This window comes from Desmodus rotundus, chromosome 1, assembly GCF_022682495.2.
Source record: "Desmodus rotundus isolate HL8 chromosome 1, HLdesRot8A.1, whole genome shotgun sequence".
Classification (NCBI taxonomy): domain Eukaryota; kingdom Metazoa; phylum Chordata; class Mammalia; order Chiroptera; family Phyllostomidae; genus Desmodus; species Desmodus rotundus.
In genome coordinates this window covers 2,458,076-2,478,767 of record NC_071387.1, presented here as the reverse complement: position 1 = coordinate 2,478,767, position 20,692 = coordinate 2,458,076, and the positions used below count along the sequence as shown (strand labels likewise).

The window sequence follows — 20,692 nt, the reverse complement described above, 5'->3', positions numbered from 1 at the left end:
CAACATGGAGGGGACGTCGATCGGCGCTAACTGATGGGGGAGGTGGCGATGCAGCCTCTTCTTGCGAAGGGAAAACAGTAACCCTACCTGGCCGAGAGGTCGCCCGCCCCGAAGGATCAAAGGCAGCATCGCCAGCTTCGAGCCAAACGGGTGTCGTGTGCCTCCTGATACGACACACCGAGAGCCCACAGCCTCGCTGCTGTGGGCTCCCGGCCGAAACGCACAGCCTGCGTCCGATCACGAGACAGAAGCGGACAGGCCAAACAGAGGGACATTCTGCAAAATAACTGACCCGTGCTCTGCAGAGAGGACGGCATCACACAGGACGGAGGCCGGGAGGCTGTTCCAGAATAAAGGGACCGAAGAGAATAACCCACAGTGACGCGTGGGACTCTGAATGCAACACGGGGGTCCAAGGCACGCACGGCCACCACGGACATCGCTGAGGCAACGGGAGGGCGTGCGTCACGGCACGGAGCTGAAACCGGGCATCCCGAGTGTTGAGCACTGCACTGCGTCTGCGTAAGAGAGTCCTTGTCCACAAGAAATGCTCGGTACTTGGGGTAAAGGGGCACACTCCTGCTCTGGAACGGCGCAGGGAAAATGTAAGTACACAAAGGGAAAAACAAGATAAAGTAGACGCGGCCGTTCTCGCGGGGAGTGAGTGAACGGCACCGGGATCCTCTGCACTTAGCGTGAAGCTTTTCCATAAATCTCAAATGATTGCAAATCAAAGTGTTTTCTTAATATTTTTTAAACAAACTTTTAAAAAAGATTTTATTTCTTTATTTTTAGAGAGCAGGGAAGGGAGGGAGAAAGTGGGAGAGGAACATCCATGTGTGGTCCGCTTCTTGCGTGCCCCCCACTGGGGACCTGGCCCGCAGCCCAGGCATGTGCCCTGACTGGGAATCGAACCGGCGGTGCTCAATCCACTGAGCCCCACCAGCCAGGGGCTCAAAGTCTTTTTTAAAAAAGAATACATAGAGGAAGTATCACCCCAATAAATTCAATTTAAAGGATAGAGAAATACCACCATGACCTTGAGACGAAGAAAGAGTTCCTCAAACGAAATATAAAAATCGCTATGGATAAAGAGAAAAAAAATCAATAAAGTTGACTACATCAAAGTCACATTAAGAAAACGAGGGCTGCAGAGTGGGGGACGATACTTATGACACGTATCTGACAAGAGGCCTAGTCGGAGTGCGGAGAACTCACGAAAAGTTGTAAGAAAAACCCTGGCTGGTGTGGCTCAGTGGACTGAGTGCCAGCCTGCAAACTGGAAGGTCGCAAGTTCGATTCCCAGTCAGGGCACATGCCTGCGTTGTGAGCCAGGTCCCCGATTGGGGGTGTGAGAGAGGCAACCAAACAATGTGTCTCTTGCACATGGACGTTTTTCTCCCTCCCTTCCCCCCTCTCTAAAAATAAATACATAAAATCTAATTTTTGAAAACAGAGAGAATAGTTGTTGAGACAGACACATCACTAGCAAAAGTGGAACAGACTGAAACAGCCCCTTTGCAAGGAGCTGTCCCAACGCTACCACTGTGAGGAGGCGCTCAACGTCACCACTCATTAAGGACATTCAAGGTCACGCCACCATGAGAGCTCGGGCAGTGTGGGCTGCAGGCACCCAACAACCCGACGGTCACCGCGTCCCGTGTCCAGTGGAGAGCAAGTAGCCACGTGAAGGCCCACAGAGGGCTGAGGGGGTGGAAGGCCACCCAGAAGCAGACCGAGAAGTGACCGAGAGACTGGCGTGAGCAGGCAGAGGCTTTCATCTGGCTAAAAGACATGATCGGAAATGTTTTAAAAAATCTGAAGACGGGACCTCGATGGGGAGAAACAGAAAGGGTAAGCAAGAACACGATGGGATGGTGGGGGAATAATCGGTGAGCAAGGAAGGGCAACAGAAGCTGTTCACTCGAAAGCCCGGGCAGGAGGCAGGCTGCCCAGCAGCAAGTAAACAGAGCCTCGGGGGCCCCGGGGACAGAAACAGGTTTGACTGGAGCTCAGGGTCGTGGCACAAAGACACCCGAGGACCTAACAGCATAGACGCTTGGGTCCAAAAGGCCCCATGACCCCGAAGCAGAGCAAACCCAAGAGAAAGCACACAGTCACGTCACAACCGGAGTTAGAGCAGCCGGAAAGAGAGAAAGACACACACACAGAGGGACAGGGAAGAGTGACCATAATGTCCTGCGGGGAGAAGCACCCCCAGAAGACGAGAGAACGACATGCTCTGGGTTCCAATCCAGCAAAAACGCCCTTTGAGAGTGGGGGCGGCGACCGTGTGGGGAAACGGGTTAATTTTACTGAACGGAAACTCCACTTCCACCAGGCCCATCACCAGGGCAGTTAGAGTCCATACCAGCCATTCTTTCAGCTGAAGGGACGTGATACCTGGTGGAAACTCCAATCTACACAAAGTATGCAGAACAGGCAAGTAAGAGGAGTTTAATAGAAAAGTGTTTTTTTCTCCATATTTTTAATGTCTGAAAAAGAAAATTGGACATCCACATTAAAAAAACAGAACCTTGCCCTAGCTGGTGTCGTTCAGTGGATTGAAGGCCGGCCTGTGAACCAAAGGGTGGCCAGTTCAATTCCCAGTCAGGGCACATGCCTGGGCTGCGGGCCAGGTCGCCAGTAGGGGGCGCGTGAGAGGCAACCACATTGATGTTTCTCTCCCTCTCTTTATCCCTCCCTTCCTTTCTCTCTAAAGATAAATAAAATCTTAAAAAAAAAAAAAATAGATCCCTGACCCACACCTTACAACTTACACAAAAACTAACTCAGAATGAGCCTCAGACTAAGGACGACCTCAGCCATAAAACCTCTAGGTGAGAGCAGGAGAACCTGTTACCGCGTTAGGTGGAGACCTAAATACAACACCAAAGCATGATGCACAAGAGAAATAACCGACCATCTAACTTCATCAACGTTTCTGAAGGCCTATAACAGACACGACTAAGAGAATAAAGACAACTCCAGTCTGGGAGAAAATGTTTACGAATCGCATGATCCGGGATACGTAAAGAATACACGATACTCGACGATACTCCGTACTCAAACTACCCAATAAAAAAGGGCAAAGACTCGAAGAGGCCACCGACCAGAGCAGGTGCACGACAGCAACGAACACACGGAAGATGCCCATCATCGGGCACGACGGGAAGACAGAACCACCTTGAGAATGGCTTAAAACTAAAGAGACAAAACCAAGTGTCGGCAAGAACACGGGATGACTGGAACGCTCGTGTGTGGCTGGTTCTCATGCGGTTAAATATACGCTCACCCCATGGCCCGCAGCCTCACTCCCAGGTTAATTCACCCGGGGGGATGGAAACTGAAGTCCATGCAAAACCTGCACTCAGATGCTGGTAGCAGATTAAAGCGTAATGACGAAAAGCTAGAGATGACCCAAATATCCTTTAACTGGCAAATAAGCAGGGGCACGGCCCTACAGTGGAGTACTACTCAGCGATAAAAAGAATAAGCCACAACTTCTCATACCAACAGGAATGGATCTCAAATGCTTTCCGATGCAAAAGGCCACATACCCTGTGACTCCATTTAAGTGACAGAAACCAGGTCAGTGAAGGGCAGGAGTCAGCCGGAGGGGGAAGGAGTGACCGCAGAAGGGCCGAGGAGGGGCTTTCGGGCTGATGACACCGGTCTGCACCTCGATTGTGGGGTGACCACGTGACTGTGTGTTGCGACTCAGAGGACGGGACGGCCGAAAGAGTCAATGCTGCCGTGCTTCAAATTTAAAAGCAACTGAAAATGGTACAAAGACAACTGGCTATTTCTAGGAAAAATAACGACATAAGCCTTCTGGTAAAATACACAACAGCTGCACAGAGGACCGGAGTGGGGAACGGAGACCCGTGCTGGAAGGGTCTTAAGTTACCCGGTGCGATGGGACTGAGAAAGCCCCTCGGGGTTGGCTCCGGATAGGACTACACTCGGCCAGCCGTGGGGCCGGAGGAACACGGGAAGAAAGTCAATCCAAAACGTGCCAGGAAAGAGAAAACCAACGGAGAGATCACGGCCTTGGGCCTCAGTCTATCGAAAATTATGCCAGGTGTGAACGGACTAATGAGTGCGAATAAAAACAGGCTGTCAGGCTGGCTAAAAATGGAACTCTCCGCCACAGGCTTCGGTGAGAAACGCACTTTCAGTCACAGGCGGTTTAAGGAAAGAGCTGGAAACGGCCAAGGCCACGAAATGCTACATCTATGGAAGCTGAAACGGCGATATTAACACGAAATTAGATCAGAAGCGGGTCAATTCCACAAAAGACACAAATCACATGGCTGGAGCGAAACGAAAGGGTACTCCACCTCGTTCTATTACCTACAGTTTGTCCTTAAAAACTTCCCGTGATGAACTACAGAACTGTGGCCTCACGGCGAATCGATGCCACCAAACACCTAGGAAGGATCTGCAAACCTCCACCACATCTTTCAGAAGGACAGGTGAGCCCTGTTCGGATGCCAAAACCAGATGAAGGCCATCTAAGAAAACTACAGGAATCCACCCTCGTGGGCACAGAGGCAAAGCCCCTTCGGAAAACACTAACAACGCACTGAATCCAGCGATGCAGAGCAGCCACACGCAGCACGTGACCACCGAGCTGGGCGCGCCCGAGGAGGCAAGGGCGGTTCCACAGCTGAGCATCCACGGACACAGTTCGCCACCTGCGTGAAGTTCGGGAGGAGACCCACGAAACCACTGGCACGGATGAACAAGAGACACTTAGTAAAATTCAAGCCTCTTTCATGGTTAAAAAGGAAAGAAAACTAGCGACTTCCTCTGAGGCTGGAGAAGCGGGACACCGCACAGAAGCTCTGCATAGCACCTGTGTCATGTCAGCAGCAGTTGAGGGCTGGGGACCCGGGGAGGCCGCCCCTGCCGGCCCTCGGGGCAGCCTCCTGGGACTGGCACCTCCTTCACCCACCGGTGCTGCCGGGGTGTTGTTCTAAAAGGGCAGTTAGGTCCCCATCCCAGGCCTATCCTGCCAGCCCCCCAACTTGGGTCCCACCCAAGCCAGGTCAGGGACAAACGCCCCTGCTCCAGGGCCTCACCTGAGTAGGGCTGGGCTCTAGCAGTACGACACCCTGGGCCCAGCCAGGAGGCAGTGCAGGGTGGTGGGGGGGGTGTGATCCGAGAACAAAACCTTCCGATCCCTTCTCTGTGGGACCCCAAGTGACAGTCATTTGAGTGCAGAGCCTGGGGTGGCGTGGCCTCAGGCAGGTGGCCCTGCAGGAGGGACCGTAGCTGCGAGCCAGGTCCTGCCCCGGAGGCTCAGCTGAAGTCATCAGATGGGACAGCAGCAGCGCTGACCTGCGAGGCGGCCCATGGGGCCTGGCCCGGGCAGGGCTTGTGCACACCACTGCCAGCTGCCATAGCGCCCAGGAGCACGGGGCACACTGGGGATAGCCGTGCTCTCACTGTGGCCCGAGTCAGGACACTGGGCCAGTTGGGCCGAGACTAAATGTTCCCGAGGGCTCAGCACCCACCACCCAAGTTCCCAGGCCCGTCGCATCGAGCCGGACCTGGGGCTCAGTGATGGACAGACACCCGAGTCCCCCGCTCACAGCGTGGCTCGCAGGGGACAGTGGGAAGACCCAGGGAACTGACTGTCCCCTGTGAGGGAGCAAGACCACACCAGGCCACCAGGTGCATCCTGGCATGCCAGCACAGCACCCCCAGGTGGCCCCGCCGGGAAAGGGTTAACGTGGCAGCCCGTGCTCATGTCTAAAGAGGGAGGCGTGTGTTTGTCTCAGGCTTCCACAGGGGGTGGCATCAGCCTTCTGATCAAATACCTGCCCCAGCCAAGCCGGGAGGGGCCCGCCTGCAGCCCAGGACAGAGGGAATGTTGGCTCAGGGCTCGGGGGGCAAGAAAGAGGGGGCCACATCCACCCTACCATGCCTGTCAAGCTCACCTCCCCACTTGCCGCCTTGCCTCCGAGGGGCCAAGGGGCAGCTCGGGTGACAGGGGCCACCCAGCCATGACTGAGTACTTGTTCAGGGTCTCCCAATGGGAGGGCGGGAGCCACACCCTCCTCAGCCACCATGGCTCAGTCTGTGGGTGCAGACACACCCGGGATCACGGAGACCACAGGGACAGACCCCTTACTGCACCGGGGTGCCTGCCCTCTGTGCCCACCCACCGCAGAACCAGTGCTGCCCCCAGGAGCTGGCGAGCGGCTGCGCTGAGCCCCACCCCGCAGAGGAGGGGGATGCTGTGAGATGGCCTTCCATGCCACGCAGTCAGGGCCATCCTGGTGCCGCCCCTCCTGACATCACGGAATCAGCAACAACCCACTGGCCTTTGATGGGGGCCCCGGACACATCACCATGGCGGCTGCACCGACAGGCGACGATGACATGGGACGCGGGGGTGGGGTGACGGGGTGGAGCAGACTCACAGGCTGGGCCCTGGCCGGAGACACGGAGACACGTCTGGGCTGCTGGGGTCAAAGGCGAGCCGCTTTATCTGTAAATCTGAATTCCTTGACTTCAGAACAACAGGCTGGGCCCTGGCTGCTGTGGCTCAGTGGACTGAGCGCCAGTCTGCGAACCAAAGGGTCGTTGGTTCTGTTCCCAGTCAGGGCACATGCCTGGGTTGCCGGCCAGGTCCCCAATAGGGGGGTGCTCGGAAGGCAATCACACATTGATGTTTCTCTCCCTTTCTCCCCCACTTCCTCTCTCTAAAAATAAATTAATGAATTAGAAAACAAAAAACCCCAACAGGCTGGGCCCAAAGGCACAGCCAACTGCTCCCCACGAGGGGGAGGGTGCAGAAGAGGTCCGGCGTCCACGCTTCCTGCAGCAGCGCTGGTCAAAGATCCCTGAGGGTCACTCAGAACAACCTATCTCTTGGCAGGGAGGGAAACTGAGGCCAGAAAGGAGAAGGCACTCCTGAGTGTCCTCAAAACGTTCTAGATTCCACCAGTCCAAAGACAGGCCCTGCCCAACCCCTGTCAGGGGCCCCAGGCTGGGGGCAGCAGGCTGCCTGGCCACTGGAGTGGGGCGCGAGGATGTCCCGGGCCTGGCCAAGGCACAGAGGGAGCCTGGGATACGGGGCCAGCACCTGAGGGGCAGCCAGCCTTTGGGGACAGGCCCTTCTCTGCCCGCTCGCCCCCACGGCCCCTCCCCCCATTCCCAGCATGCCTGGCGCCCAGTGATGCCAGCAACGTCACTGCCAATAACCTAGATTTTAACCAAGAAATTACACACCCCCTCCCTGCCCCACTTATGGGCTTGCCGAGGAGAAAGCCCAGGCCGGAGCATCCTGGGCCAGCTGGAGGCGGGACCAGCCCCATCCCTTGCCCCCTCTGGTCTCCCGGCCTCCCACCACCCACTGCCCATCCTCCCTCCAACACCCCAGGGAGACGCAGGCTCCCTCCCGCCCCCCAAGACCTGTGCAAGCCCCTGCAGGCATGTAGCCTTGGACCAGGCCTGCGCCCCTGGCCGAGTGGGATTCACACCCTTGCCTGAGCTCCGGGGTGGGGGCTCTGGCGAGAAGGCACCTCAAGGCTGTGGGGCGGCCCGGCCTCCCAACCCCCCACTCTGGCCTTTCTTCTGTGGCCGCTGTCCCACTGGCTCCTCGGGAGCCCCTAGGACACAGGTGGGCCACCACTGCCCAGGCTCCTCCAGCCGGAGGGGCAGGGGTGCCAGATCCCAGCTACCCCCTCACCCAGCATCTCTCACTCCCCTGAACACACCACAGCCCAGGGCCACACTAGCCGGAGGGGGTGCTGTGCAGGGAGGACCCCGGGAGATGTGCACCACCATGGGCCACCTGCGGGCAATCCCCCACCCTGAGCCCTTGACAGATTCTGCCGACCCCCCAACAAAGCCCCATCCCCCGGCCGCACCAGGACAGGGAGTCCTCAGGGACTGGGGGCATCTGCCCTGGGCCTGTGCAGCCTGCCCTCCGAGGGAAGGGGAGCCAGGGGAGCGGCCCAGGCTGGGGCTCCACGTGGCCCTTCCCCACCTCCCCGGTGGCTGTCAGCACACTGCAGGCCCCCAGAGGCTCCGCCAAGCCTGAGCCCCACAGGCCTCAGCAGGGCCAGGCCACTGCTGGCAGGTTTCCTGGCAGTGGACCCACCAGAGCCCTCCTGCCCTCTGCCACCGAAAGGGAGAGCCAGGTCCAGTAGCCGTGGTCAGCCTGCTCGGGCCCTGTGGGGTTCCGCACCTACACGACAATACGCATTTAAACGAAGTAATGCCTTCTAGGGAAAAGTCAGCCCCAGAGCCCCTTAGAGGGAGCCAGGCTGGCCAGACCAGAGGCGAGGCCCCGTTTTCCAGTCCTTGGCGGCTCCTGGGGACCCAGCCATCCCAAGGGCCTGGCTCCCTCTGCCCCTGCCCCCCAGGACTTATGAAGGAGCCCCTGCCGGGAGGGCAAGGAACAGATGAGGGAGAAAGAGCAGAGGTGGCAGTGGCTGCCCCACTGGGGGACAAGCACATGGTGGGGGATGGGGGAGCAAAGAGTCCCCAGCCACCCCTCGGGGCCCCAGCACTGGGACATCATGCCCCGCCGGCACGAGTATCCGGATCCAGTCCACTGGACACGGGCCCTGCGTGCAAATCAGGGCAGGCAGCTGGCCCAGGCACACAGCCAGTTTTCAGGGACCACAGAAGGAGGGGGACACCTGATCTGGGGCCCCAACTACGGGACCCTCTGCCTAACAAACCCTGAGCCGTCTCCAGGGGCTGAGACGCAGTCTGTAGCACCAGGCCTCTTGGATGTGGCACCTCGGGTTTGCAGGTCCTGAGTGAGGGAGTCCCCCTTAACCTGCGGGCAGCTCGTTCGGTTCAGTGGACGCTCTCTGGACTGTCCCTTGGTGCTGGGCGCAGGGAGATGGCAGCCAATAGACGGGCGCAGGGGAATCACTGGACTTATTAGGTGGGTGGACAGGGACGCTGAGGCCTTGAGCAGGTGGGTGACTGGCTCAGGGCGCACAGTATCCTGTGAGCCCTCTGGCAGGTCCCTGGTCCACTGGGGCCCTCAGTCTCTTCATCTGTCCAATGGAAGACAAGGCCCACTCCTCTGTGCTACACTAGCTTCCAGCGGGTTTCACTCAGCTAAACACCTTCCCCCAGCCTCTCCTCTCATCCAGGATCAAGTTTAAAGTCCTTAGCAGAAGCCCCACAGGACTGACCTAGGACCGGTCCTGCCTCAGGTCTTAGCTTCTCCTAGCTCATGGACTTATGGAAGCTCATGGAGCTTCCCCCTGCACACGTCTGGCATTGCAGCCTCCCCAAGGTGCCCTGGACCCCATTCGCCTGAAGCGCCAGCAGGGCCGTGAGCTCCACCGGGAAGGAGTTTGGCGTGCCTCGGTGCCCACATAGGGCCTGGAGGCCGCCCATGCCTGCTGGCGGGAGGGCGGGCGCAGCACGTTACCTGCGTAGCTGCCAGTGGCCTTGACGTACATCTGGCCGTACTGCTCCTCCACCATGGTGTCGTAGGCCTCGTCGTCATCGTCCTCCTCATTGTGGTAGGAGGTGGGGCTGTCGGTGGTGGGCAGGCTGCTGGCCCCGGGGCTGGTCCGCTCCCCCTGGGAGTAGGGCACCTGCTGGATGCTGGGGATGAGGGTGGCCAGGCTGGGCACCCCGTAGTACGAGACCCGGGGCAGCTTGAGAGGGGCTGCGCCGGCCGCCACGGCAGCGCCCGCCGCCACTGCTGCACCATCCCGGGGCCCAGACTCCAGCGGGCGCTTGGTCGCCAGGCCCGGGCCAGTGGCTGGCGGTGGCTCCGTGGCTTCATGCTTCACGCGGGTCAGCAGCGGGATGGGCACGGAAGGGGACACAACGTAGGGGGGCCCGGGCGCGGCCGGCTGCAGCTGGGTGCAGGGGCTCTGGGGCTCGGAGCTGGCGTCCTCCATCACGGCCGTCTGCGAGTCGCAGTGGGGCGAGCTCACCTTGAACATGAGGTCGGTGCCGCGCTCCACGATGTGCTGGATCTGCAGGAAGCCGGCCGTGTACATGACCACGAGCTGCTCGCTGGCCGCCATGGTCAGCCTGCCCGTGTAGCAGAAGGACAGGATCTGCTGGAAGCAGGCGGGCGGCACGGTGCCCGGCAGCTCGAAGGCGCTCTTGCTGTTGCCGCTGAACAGGTCCCGGAAGTAGAGGCTGCTGGCGGCCAGCACAGCCCGGTGGGCCTTGAAGGCCTGGCCCTTGACCACGATGGACACATCGCAGTAGAGGCCCAGCAGCCGCTGCTCGTTGAGGCAGCCGAGCACGGTGTTCCCGAAGTTGGGGATCTCAATGTGCAGCATCTGAGGCATGGCGGGCGGGCTCGCGGGCGCCTGGGGCTCTCAGCGCGGGAGTGGCCCGAGCGGGCACATCTGGGGGAGAGAGCGAGGGGGTACCGCGGTCAGCTTCCTGGACACCCAGCACACACCGGGAAGGGCCAGACCCCACACATCCTCCTGAAACAAGCTCTACCCCAGCACAACCCTTGCCGGTCACCCCCAGGCCCCTCCAGCCAGAACGGTGCTCAGGTCTCGGCACAACCTTGCTCCCATGCAATCCTGGCAAAGCCAACCCTCAGCTGCACAGAAGCCCAGAAGCCCAGGGCTGCATGCTCGGCCAGAACAGGCCCCACACCACCCCTGGGCTGACCCCAGAGCACCCCCCGGGGGGGTGACTGAGCCTCGGGCCGGCCAGAGACACCTATCTTAGAAGACGAGAGAGGCCTGCACCGCAGTGGGGACAGGATGGGAACAGGGCCATCAACCCGAAGCGGCTGGGAGGGGCGAGGGCAGGCACCGGCTGGCTTGCACAACTCTCTTCCCCAGAAAAAGTTCGCAGCAGAGAAGCCCCTCATTGCCTTTCCCCAGGGAGGGGGCTAAAACCCAGAGCGAGGGGTACGGCACCCCTAGGGAGCTGCACGGAGTTCTTTCCCAGGCTCTGGGTTTCTAGTTTGTTTTTCTTCTTTTTTCTCAAAGCAGCAGCGCAGGGCTGGGGGCGGGGGAGGGTAGTGCAGAGGGGGGTGCCTGAGGAGTTAGCAAGCTGGGAGAACTCTGAGGATCAGGCTCTACCACCTCTCCCCCCTCGCTGTCCTGCAGAGGGGACCTCCAGGGCCAGTGGGGCGCTCCGAGCTGCCGCTGTTAGGGACCAGGCTGCAGAGCCAGCTAGGAGCCTGGCGCAGCACCCCCCAACACCAGTTTCCATCACGGGCCAATCCCTCTGGCTCCTTCCAAGCTCAGGTGACTACAGGGGTCATGGGGAGACAGGGAGCAGGGACTGGCCAGGGCTGGCGATGCTGCTGGGCACCCCGGGGCTGGGGACGGGGCTCTGGCACTGTTGATCCCGTGCCTGATTCCAAGAAGGGGGGCCTGGACGGACGGGCCGGAGAGGGCGCCGGCTCAACTCTGCGCAGCCAGAGCCGCACAAAGGGCCGCTGTGTCCCGCAGGAGGAAAGTGCCGGCCGCAGAGGCGCGAGGCGACCCACGGAGGGGGGCAGAGTGAGGGCGGAGCACCGGGGACCAAGACAGAGTTAGGCAGGTGGGCGCCGCCGGGGGAGGGCCCGCAGTGCCCCTGCTGCGGAGAAGTTGCCAGCCAGGCAGGGTGGCACTGGCCAGAGGGGGAGACCTACCTTTGGCGGCTGCCGCCGGTGGCCCCGCACTGCCCGCTCAGCCTGGCAGGGGCAGGCTTGCCTGCTTGCCGGCCGCCCGCAGCCGCCAGCTGCTCCGGGAATGCAGCAAACGGAGCGGGAGCCCTTGGGGTGGGGAGGGCGAGAGGAGCCGGAGAGGAGGAGGAGAAGCGGGAGGGGGAGGGGGGCAGAGAGTCTCGGTGCTGGGCTGGGCGGCCGCGGCTCAGCTGCACCAGCCCGGCTCTCCTGGGCAGCGCACGGCATCTAAATGAAGAGGCCGGATGCAGACGGGCATCCAGGCAGCTCCCGGGAATGAATAGCTGCCTTTGATTTGGGAGCCGAAGTAAATGCCAGCTCCCAGCCCCGGCTTTAAAAACAGCGGAGCGCTGGTGCCAGAGGAATGCGCGGCTCCGGGTGTTGGTACAAGACAGACTTTTGATGACTCACTGCAATGCAAACAAAGATGGCAGAAATACTGTACTGTACGTGGAGAAACGCTTCGTGGTGCCGGGCGACCGAGCCAGCCTGGAAATTTATAGTGCAGTTTTGCATATGAATTGCCCAGTAAACTGCCGCCTGCCATCCAGCACAGCCCGGGTGTCAAAGCATTTAAACTATTCCAAACAGTCTGCAGAGCTGGCAGGGCCGAGGGCGGGCGAGGGGGCCAGGGGTGGGGCGCACAGGGCAGACGCTGAGCAGGGAGGGGGGGAGTGGGGGAGATGAGAGTGAGGCAGGAACTGGAGAGTCAGGGGCCAGGGAAGGGTCCAGGATGGATGCGGAGGCCAAGGCTGGTGCCCCGTGGGGCCCTAGCCCCCTCTTCTGCTTCTCCTTAGGGTCCCCAAGCAGCAGGCCCAGCTAGCCCAGCCCCACACCCACAGCCCACTCGCCCAGGGTAGACAACCTGTGCCCCGACCCCCGCGGGGTCAGAGTTTAAAGAAGAGCAACTTCGCACGTCAACCATGGCCCCCAAAGGAGCAGCCCAGCCCCAGCAGAGATGGCAGCAAAGACCCCATCGCCATGCGGGGGGGGGGGGGGCGGACGGACACAGAGTGGGCGGGGCTGCCCTGAAGGCCCACAGGGCCTGGCCTCCCGGAGCCTTTCCCTGTGGAGAGGGCGCACACAGTGTGTGCATGGCCTGTCCCGCTCGGGAGCAGGAGCGCCTCCTTCTAGGCTCAAGCTACCACTGCTGGAAGGCGCAGCACCTGGGGCAAACCACTGGCCTGCCCAGCCTGTGACCCTGGGAGCAGCATATACAGCCCACAAGAAGGGACAAGGTCGAGGCTGGAGGTGGCCGAGGTCTGGTCCTCCACAGTGCCCTGCCATCACTTGGGCATTCACCTTGGTGGCTGGGGCAGGGAGGAGGCAGGGGGACAGGCAGCAGCACCCCTCCCACCCCCACACTTGGTGCCCCCCATTCACACATTGCAGGCTCGGACACAGGGCAGGTGAATGGGGCGGGGGGAGGGCTTTGTGTCTCCTACACAGGGCTCCTGCCAACTGGTGGGCCACACGAGACCAAGACCAAGGCACTGGCAGAAACGGTCCCCGCTCAGCTGTCCCGAACACCGGGGGGCTGTACCACATGGCCACCCAGCCAGACAGGGCCACACCAGGAAACAGAGGGACACCCAGAGACAGAGGGACAACAAGACCTATGATAGGGAGGGGGGGGACAATCCTGGCCTGGGGGCAGTATTCACAGGGCAGGTGGGGTGGAGGGTAGGCTTCATGGGCACTGCCTGGGGGCTCACCAGGTGCGCCTGGGAGCTAAGCAAGAGTGTCTGTGCAGGGCCTAGCAAGCAGTCAGCCTAATGCCGGGTGGCGCTGGAGAGTGAGTGGACACAGCCGAGCTGCCCACAACTCCCAGCACTGTGGGGAGGGGCCCCCAACGGCCCCTTCAGACCAACAGTGCTCACCGCTGGGGCCTCCCAGGGAACGCGGTGGGGTCGCCTGTGCCAGACTGGGGGTCTTGGGTCATAACAGGGAGGGGGCACCCAGCCTGGCCAGGGTATGCAGAGGCCAGCAAAGGTGCAAAGCCCTGGGCACCTGTTCCTTCCAACAGCGGGTCCTGGGTCCCACTGGGTCCCACCCCTACAAGCCAGGCCTGGCCCCAGCCAGGTCACATCCACACCCTGTGGCCCCAAGCAAATGACACAGTGCCTAGGATGGGCACCTGTCAGCTGGGGGTTGGGTGCAGCCTCGGGCAGAGACGGGGGTCCAGGGAGACGGCGTTAGTAGACATGCTCCACCTGGTGAGCCGTGACCTGCCCCAACCTGGATGGGAGGGCGAGGGTCCAGGCTGGTGTCTCCATCACCCCCCGACACACCAGCCTCGGCCCTGCATTGCAGGGGCCCACGCCCCAGGGCTGGGGCCAGCCCACTCACCCGGAGAAGGGCCATTATTCCCCTGGAAGGCGACGAGGCCGCCTGGGCCCTGGGGATCGAGCACAACGGGCGCCGTTGCCGCTGTGTCCTCATGCCACCTGTGCAGGCAAGGCTGGCGCCCCGTGGCCAGGCCCATGGGAGCCCCATGCGAACTGGTTTTAGGTTGCTTTCTTAGAAGCCCTGGCCGGGGCGGGAACAAAGCTGAACTTTAGGAGGAAAGAATAAAATAAAGGCTTGGTTTACGCGCCCAGGCCCGTGAAAGCTGGACGTGCCAAGGGCCGACCCTTGTGCGGAAGCCAGCGAGGGGAGGGGGCCGGGCCCGAGCAGGCGGGGGCGCCAGGGTTGGCCGCCAGCCAGGAAGGGAGGCACCTCCTCACCTTTCCCCACCTGGCGGGGCCCTGCCTGCCCTGGCCACCTTGTCCCTCTGTGCCTCTGCATCCCCACCCCCCATTTCCCAAGCAACACCTCCTATTCCGTTTCCCTCTGCATGAGCTTCGAAGTGCCTGCGAGAGCCAGGCAAGGACCCTGGACTCGCTCCACTGTGGCCACCCTCACAGCCCCTGCAGCTCGGAGCCCTCCCCACCGTCCCCGAAGGCCTGTCAGAAGGGGACCCCCTGCTGACACCACAAAGCCAGAGTCCAGCACCCACAACTGTGCTCCAAGAATCTCCCCCGCCCTCAAATGAGAAAAAGGGGGTGGCCAGGTGGTCTCTTCTCTGTGGACCTTCCCTCTGGACAGCAGGGACCCAGACACTGGGGTGGTCCGCCAGAGCTCCCCCAGCCCCCGGCAGACAGCACGGCCCCTAGAGGAAGGGGACAGGGCACTGGCCCCAGAGCGGCAGACACACAGGCACACAGGGCCCAGAGGTCAGCCGGGGCCAGAGTCCCAGAAGCCCAGCCAGACAGTCCGATGCTCCCCACCCCCTGCGCCCCCAGATTCTAAAGCACTTCCTGTAGCAAGGGCACGGCGAGGCGCAGGAACGTAGCATTTAACTTCTGTGGGATCGCCACCAGCATGGACGAGGGAGGCGAGATAAATTAAATTAAATTAAATGATTCTGCAGGATTTAATTTGACCAATCTAATAAGAGGTCTGGACCTGGGTGAACGCACCGCCATTAAAATCACCTGCAGCAGGGGAAGGAGGGAGCCAGGTGCACCAGGAAACGGTCTGGCTGGAGAAAACGGAGCCCTCCTCGCCACCCACCACCGCTGCCCCTGTTGGGCGCCCTGGCCCTGGGGCAGCCCCTGCCTGGTGGCCAAAGCCCTGTCACCCCAGCAGAGGCCAGTCTGGCTATGAGGACGCTGCCCCAAAGCCAAGGAGCTCCCGAGTGTGGGGGCAAGGCCCCCCCGCAGGCACATCCCCAGGGCGGCGTCCAGCAGGGAGGAGGCAGGCGACCCTATGAGTCAGCATGAACACACGTGAGTGCACAGGCATCGGACGCAGTGCCGGGCTGCCGCGTGGAGACTGTTGGCGGTGCGGGGGGCAGGGGGGGGGACACCTCACTTTGGACAGCGGCCTGCAGAGAAATTGCCTTGCTTTTCAATCACAGCACAGGCTCCAGTTAACAGCCTGCAGGAGGGAAGCTCGCGAGCATCCTGTCACCTGCCCGCCCGCTAATGCAGAGCGGGGGGGGGGGGGGGGGGGGGGCAGCTGGAAGTGGACGCTTCGGGTGTCATGGTGCCCGTTTGCATGGAGCCTGCCCAGCTCGGGCGTGCCAGACCCCTGGGGACCGGGTGAGGCACCAACTGGTTCAGGCCTCAGGTTCCCATTAAACTTTTCACGCACCGCAAAGCAGAGCTGGGCCACCACCATCCTCACTGCTAACGGAGGGCCAGTGGCCCAGCAAGCGCCGAGTGAACAGAAGCAGGGCTCCAGGGTGGGGGATCAGCTGCCAGGAGCCCCTCCCCACGGACCACAAAAACCATGGACCACACCTGCTCTGTGCTTGCCTCCCAAACCCCACCACCTGCAGGCAGGTGCAGACAAGGAAACTGAGGCACCGAGAGGCAAAGCTTCCTGCCTAGGCCTTGGGGGCAGGGCCTGTACCCATCACACCCTCCCTGGCGGCCAGGACTCTGCTGCAAAGATAAGAATTCTGCCCCAGCCTCTGAACTTGGCTGTTCTGGTGAACCCTGGGCACCAGATGCTGAAACTTCAGGGCCTCCCAGTCCTGGGCCGGGGCCCCACCTCAGAGACCCTGCCCTGGCTCACCATGTCCCAGCCTGAGGGGCAGAGGTGAGAGGCCTCTGGCGTCTTGCCAGGCACCTGGGCAGCCTCCGCCCGGACCACAGCCTGGACGGCCTTTAAGCTAAAAGCCAGCTTTAACCGCACTAACGAATGTTTGCCTGGAAGCTTTCTTCCCCAGCAGAGTCTGCAAATTCAGAAATGTGCTTATCGGTGCTTCCCCCGCAGCCCCAGGGCTGCTCCTCAGAGAGACACCCGTGAGACACAGGGGCCCCACCATCCAACACCCCCAACCCCAGCCCCAAGAGGGCCTGGGGCAGCTGGCAGGCCACCACCAGCCAGGTGCCATCCGACCCACCAGCCACGGAACCACTGGGCTGGGCACACGAGCTGGTGGACGCCCCATCAGATGGGACAGCAGGCCCGTGTCCCACAGCACTCGGCCTCTGCCGCGAACTCTGATGGGCATCCAGTCTGGGGGTTCTTTGTGGCCAGGCCAAGCCCATGTCTGGAGGGAGACGCAGCCTGTGGCTCCTGTGACATGACGCCACCCACTGGGCACAATCACCTGCCACCAAGGTGCCAGCCTCCCACCCTCCACTCTCAAATATTTTGACTTGAGTGTGGGTGGGGCTGGCGTGGTCACTCAGAATAAGGAGCAGGGGCTGAAGGCCCACCCAGAGCCCACCCCCTTCCCTGGGCAGCCCCCAACCCCCCTGCCTCGAGCCCTGAGACCCACCAAGTGCACGCAGAAGCCACGAAAGGGTTCCAGAAGATTTCCCGAGACTGAAGCAGTGTTTTGAACGGAGCCGACAATCCCTCACCCGTATTTGTAATTTAAATAACATAAGCTTGAGGAGTGTCTCCCTGGGGCATAGTTTAATAACTTAAAAAGCCGGCCGGGCTCCTCCTGCAGACGGCCCCTCCTCTTCCCTTATCGCTGAGGCAGGGTCCCCCTCAACCCCATGCTCTGTTGGGGGGTGTGCTGGAGGGGGGGGGGCTAGCAATGACAGCAGAGGCTGCCCAGGCTGAGCTGGCCACAGGGAGCTGACTCCCCCCCGGGGCCCCTCTCCCCTCTGATGGGCCTTCGGGGGCCCAGAGCAGCTGGGGAGAGCAGGGTCCGGGAAGCGCATCCCAGGGCCAGGGCGGAGGGGCAGCAGGGGCAGCAGGGGCAGCGGGGCGTGCCAGGGCCTGGTGGGTCACCCAGCTCGTTCCCAACAGCCACTCCGCACACACTCCCTCGTTAATATTCATCGCTCTCCTCATCTGCATGCCCTGCCATAAATAGTCGAGGTAAGACACAAAGCCCCCTGCATTTCTAATTATGCTTAAAAACCTCATGTAAATCAGGCGACACAAACACTAAATCAGCCTGGGGGGGGGGGCGGCGAAGATGCCAAGACAGGGCTGCAGCACGCGGCCCCCACCCTGGGCTCAGCAAGGTGGCTGTGGCTGGCGGGGGTCCCAGGCCACGCTGTGGTGGCCCTCAGTAAGAGACAAGTGCGGGGCAGGGGGGACACTTCAGCATCTTAGGGACACAGCCACCCCTCCCCCTGGGGCCGGCCAGCCCATCTCGTCTTCTCCCAAGGGGCTCCTTCCCCAGCTGGGACACCCAGCCACCCAACCCACTCCCGGCACCCAGGCTCCCATCCTGCGTGCGGGGCAACCCCAGGCAGGCGCTGTCTCCGACTTCCTGTCCACAGGGACCCCAGGGTAGCACTGACACAGATCGCAGGGCCCCTGTGGACCTAGCTACAGCTGGGACTCCGGGGCACCGAGGCAGAGCACCACCCAGTGAGCCCGGGGCCGGGGGGCAGTTTGACCAACAGCCAGCGACCCGCCCTCCACTCACCCAGCCTCACAGCCTCACCACCCCACCCCTCACACAGACCCCAAACGCGGCACTGACCCTGGGCCCCAGCCCAGGTGTTGGAGCGTGGCTGCAAGCCACAGCCCCCCCTGCGGCGCAGGGGCGGGGCCACCTCGGGGACCGAAGGAGGCACGGGTTACCGCTTTGCCTTAGAGAGATGCAGAGAAGCCTGCCGGCTGCCCGCATCTGCCTGGCATCGTGCCCAGACCTATTTTTAAGCCCATTTACTAGAAATCCCACAAATTAAAGGAAATACGGATAATGCCGTAGGAATCCTGGGGGCCGAGTGAAAGCTACACATAAATGCCCTGGCGCTGTCGCGCGAGACTCCTCACCGCAACTCCGGTCTCCCCACGGCCCCGGCAGCGGAGGTGCCTGTGTTAAGGGAGGGGGGGTGTCCTGTGCTCGCTGGGGACCAGAGGCCATAAAACATAATTACTGATATGAAAAACAAAGACCAGAGACACACACCCCACTTTATGGCCCGGGGTGCCAACCACACGTGGCAGGGTGGTTCCTCCTGGAAGGCAGGTCCACCTGCAGGCGTCCCCTCTCTGCTCCCAGAGGCCACATCTCTGCCTCCCGGGGGCTGGGGGGTGGGGTGGGGCGCCAGGCTAGGACGGGGACCGACTCGGTGTGCAGCCTCACCGCTGCTCCCCTCCCAGCCCAGACGCAGGGGCCGCAGACACAGACTCCAGAAACTGAGGCATGAGAAGGGGATGGGACAGCAGATTCGCCCAGGACTCGCACTAGAGAGGACCAGGACCCCCAGGACCAGCTGGTTGGCCGAGGTGAGGGGGCAAAAGGCCTTCAGTGGGTCCCCAGGGATCTGGCCCAGGTCCATTTGTGCTCACCATGCCTCACAGGTGTAGGCAGGACAGACAGACAGACAACCACAGTGCTCCCACATGAAAGGCACCAGAGACCAGCTGGGTGGGCACCAATCTCTGAAAACCCTCAGGAGCCCCAGCACCATCCTCACCAGCCCTCGGGCCTCTGGGAGCCCAGCCCTCCCCTGCTTGTTCCCACCAGCCAGCTGTCCAGGTGTCCACTACTACCCAGGGACCCAGGGGGCGGGCCGGTCCCTTCACTCACTCTGAGGTCAGCCAAGCAGCAAGGAGACAGCAGGGAGTGGGGAGCAGGGGATGGGGGAGTGGACAAGATGGGTGCCACCGAGGGTCAGGGGCGATTCCAGGCCACGCCAGCCCCCACACTGCCAGGCCAGGAAAGGGCCGGACCAAGGTGCCCTGCCAGGCTCTGAACCCGCAGGCAGCTGGGCAGGGAGCAGGCTCATGAGATACAGGTGGAGGGGGACTGTCAGAGAGTCACCACACACTCGGGACTGAAGCAAACGTGCCCTATTGTCCCTGAAGCACCGCAGGGAAGCACGGCCTGGCTGGTGCCTACAGATCGCTGGGGCCAGCCGCTGCCCGCAGGGCAGTCCCGACTCACGTCCCCGGCTCTGTCCAGCTCCCTGCAAACGCGTTCACTTTGTCCAGGAAAGAGGTGAAGACCTCTCTCTGTAGAAGGGACAGCCCCAAAGACTGCGGGGACTACCCTGTGGGGCAGTGGCCGCTTAGGTCTAGCCTTGGTGTCTATCCTCCCGGGCGCGGCCCCACCTGCCAGCCCCTTCGCCCCGAGTCCAGTCCACCCTGACGCACGCTCACTTTACACTTGTCCAGGGTCTGGCTTTTTAAAACACGTGCACACAGCACCGACAGGTACCCGGACAGACGCCACCCGCCCCCACCGGAGGCAGCTCTGGCCTGCAGAGCCCACCCCCACCCGCCAAGTCTCGTTGCCCAGGAGCCCGAGGGGCACAGCCCTCACCTTGGCAGACCGTCTTTTTTTTCTGTTTTTATGGTTTATTTTCCCTCCAAGACTGATTCTGTTCCTGGTTGTTAGCCATGCCCGTCAGTCCTTCCGTGTCCTGTATAACTCATGGCTGGGCCACGTCTCTTTTCCGTGGGGAGGAACAGGACCACCAGGCTGGGTCCGGAGCCCCGAGACCTGGGAGGATGAGGGGCATCTCGACCCTCCGGCTCGGACATCTGTTTGCTCATCAAGGCAACAGCTCACGTCCCCTGCAAAGGGAGCACCTCTCCGGGACCCGGGCGGTGAGTGCTGCCCCACGCTCACTTCCGACCCGGGGCTGCATGGCAGGATCCAGGCCGGGGAGGAGCCCTCACACCCAGCGAGCAGCATTTTCCGGCCCCTAAGGGTAGCATGACGCACAGAAGCTCTCAAAGAGCCGCGTCCTCAGGGGCTAAGAGAGAATAAGCAATTCTATAAACTGAGCGTTTTCAGAATTCCCAGGACATAAAGAAATGGCACTTCTAATAATTTAAGTGAGCATTTCGGAGGGAACTGCTGGCTCAAATGGCTTTTCTACAGGGCACCCCAAATTCCTGCCATCGAGGGGGGTCTGGACACATCTGGCCGCTTTGGTCCCTGGGTCAAAGACACCCCCTGACGTCTCGCCCTGACTTGTAAGCCTGGCAGGGTTTACTTCCAGCACTGGCGTGTCCTTCTCAGGAAGAGAGGCCGTCCAAATTCCCCACTCTGCCCGGCATGCCGATCAGAGAAGCCAGCTTTGCTCTCACACTACGCTCGAGGTCAGGAAAAAATATAAAATCACATAG

At 61.3% G+C, this 20,692-nt stretch overlaps 1 protein-coding gene across 5 annotated transcripts in view; it reads right to left on the bottom strand.

Moving 5' to 3' along the window:
- The window catches only part of NACC2 (NACC family member 2), a 63,027-nt gene that overhangs the window by 18,278 nt on the left and 24,057 nt on the right, over positions 1-20,692 (bottom strand). For 4 of the 5 annotated variants that reach the window (XM_053919383.2, XM_053919378.1, XM_053919376.1 and 1 more), the window contains exon 2: positions 9,416-10,358. In XM_053919383.2, coding sequence (XP_053775358.1) covers positions 9,416-10,298 — 883 coding nt within the window. In that variant the 5' untranslated portion in view covers positions 10,299-10,358. Of the gene's footprint in view, positions 1-9,415; positions 10,359-11,611; positions 11,943-20,692 lie in introns of those variants that run through there. The other variant, XM_024562366.4, reaches the window with a different exon arrangement.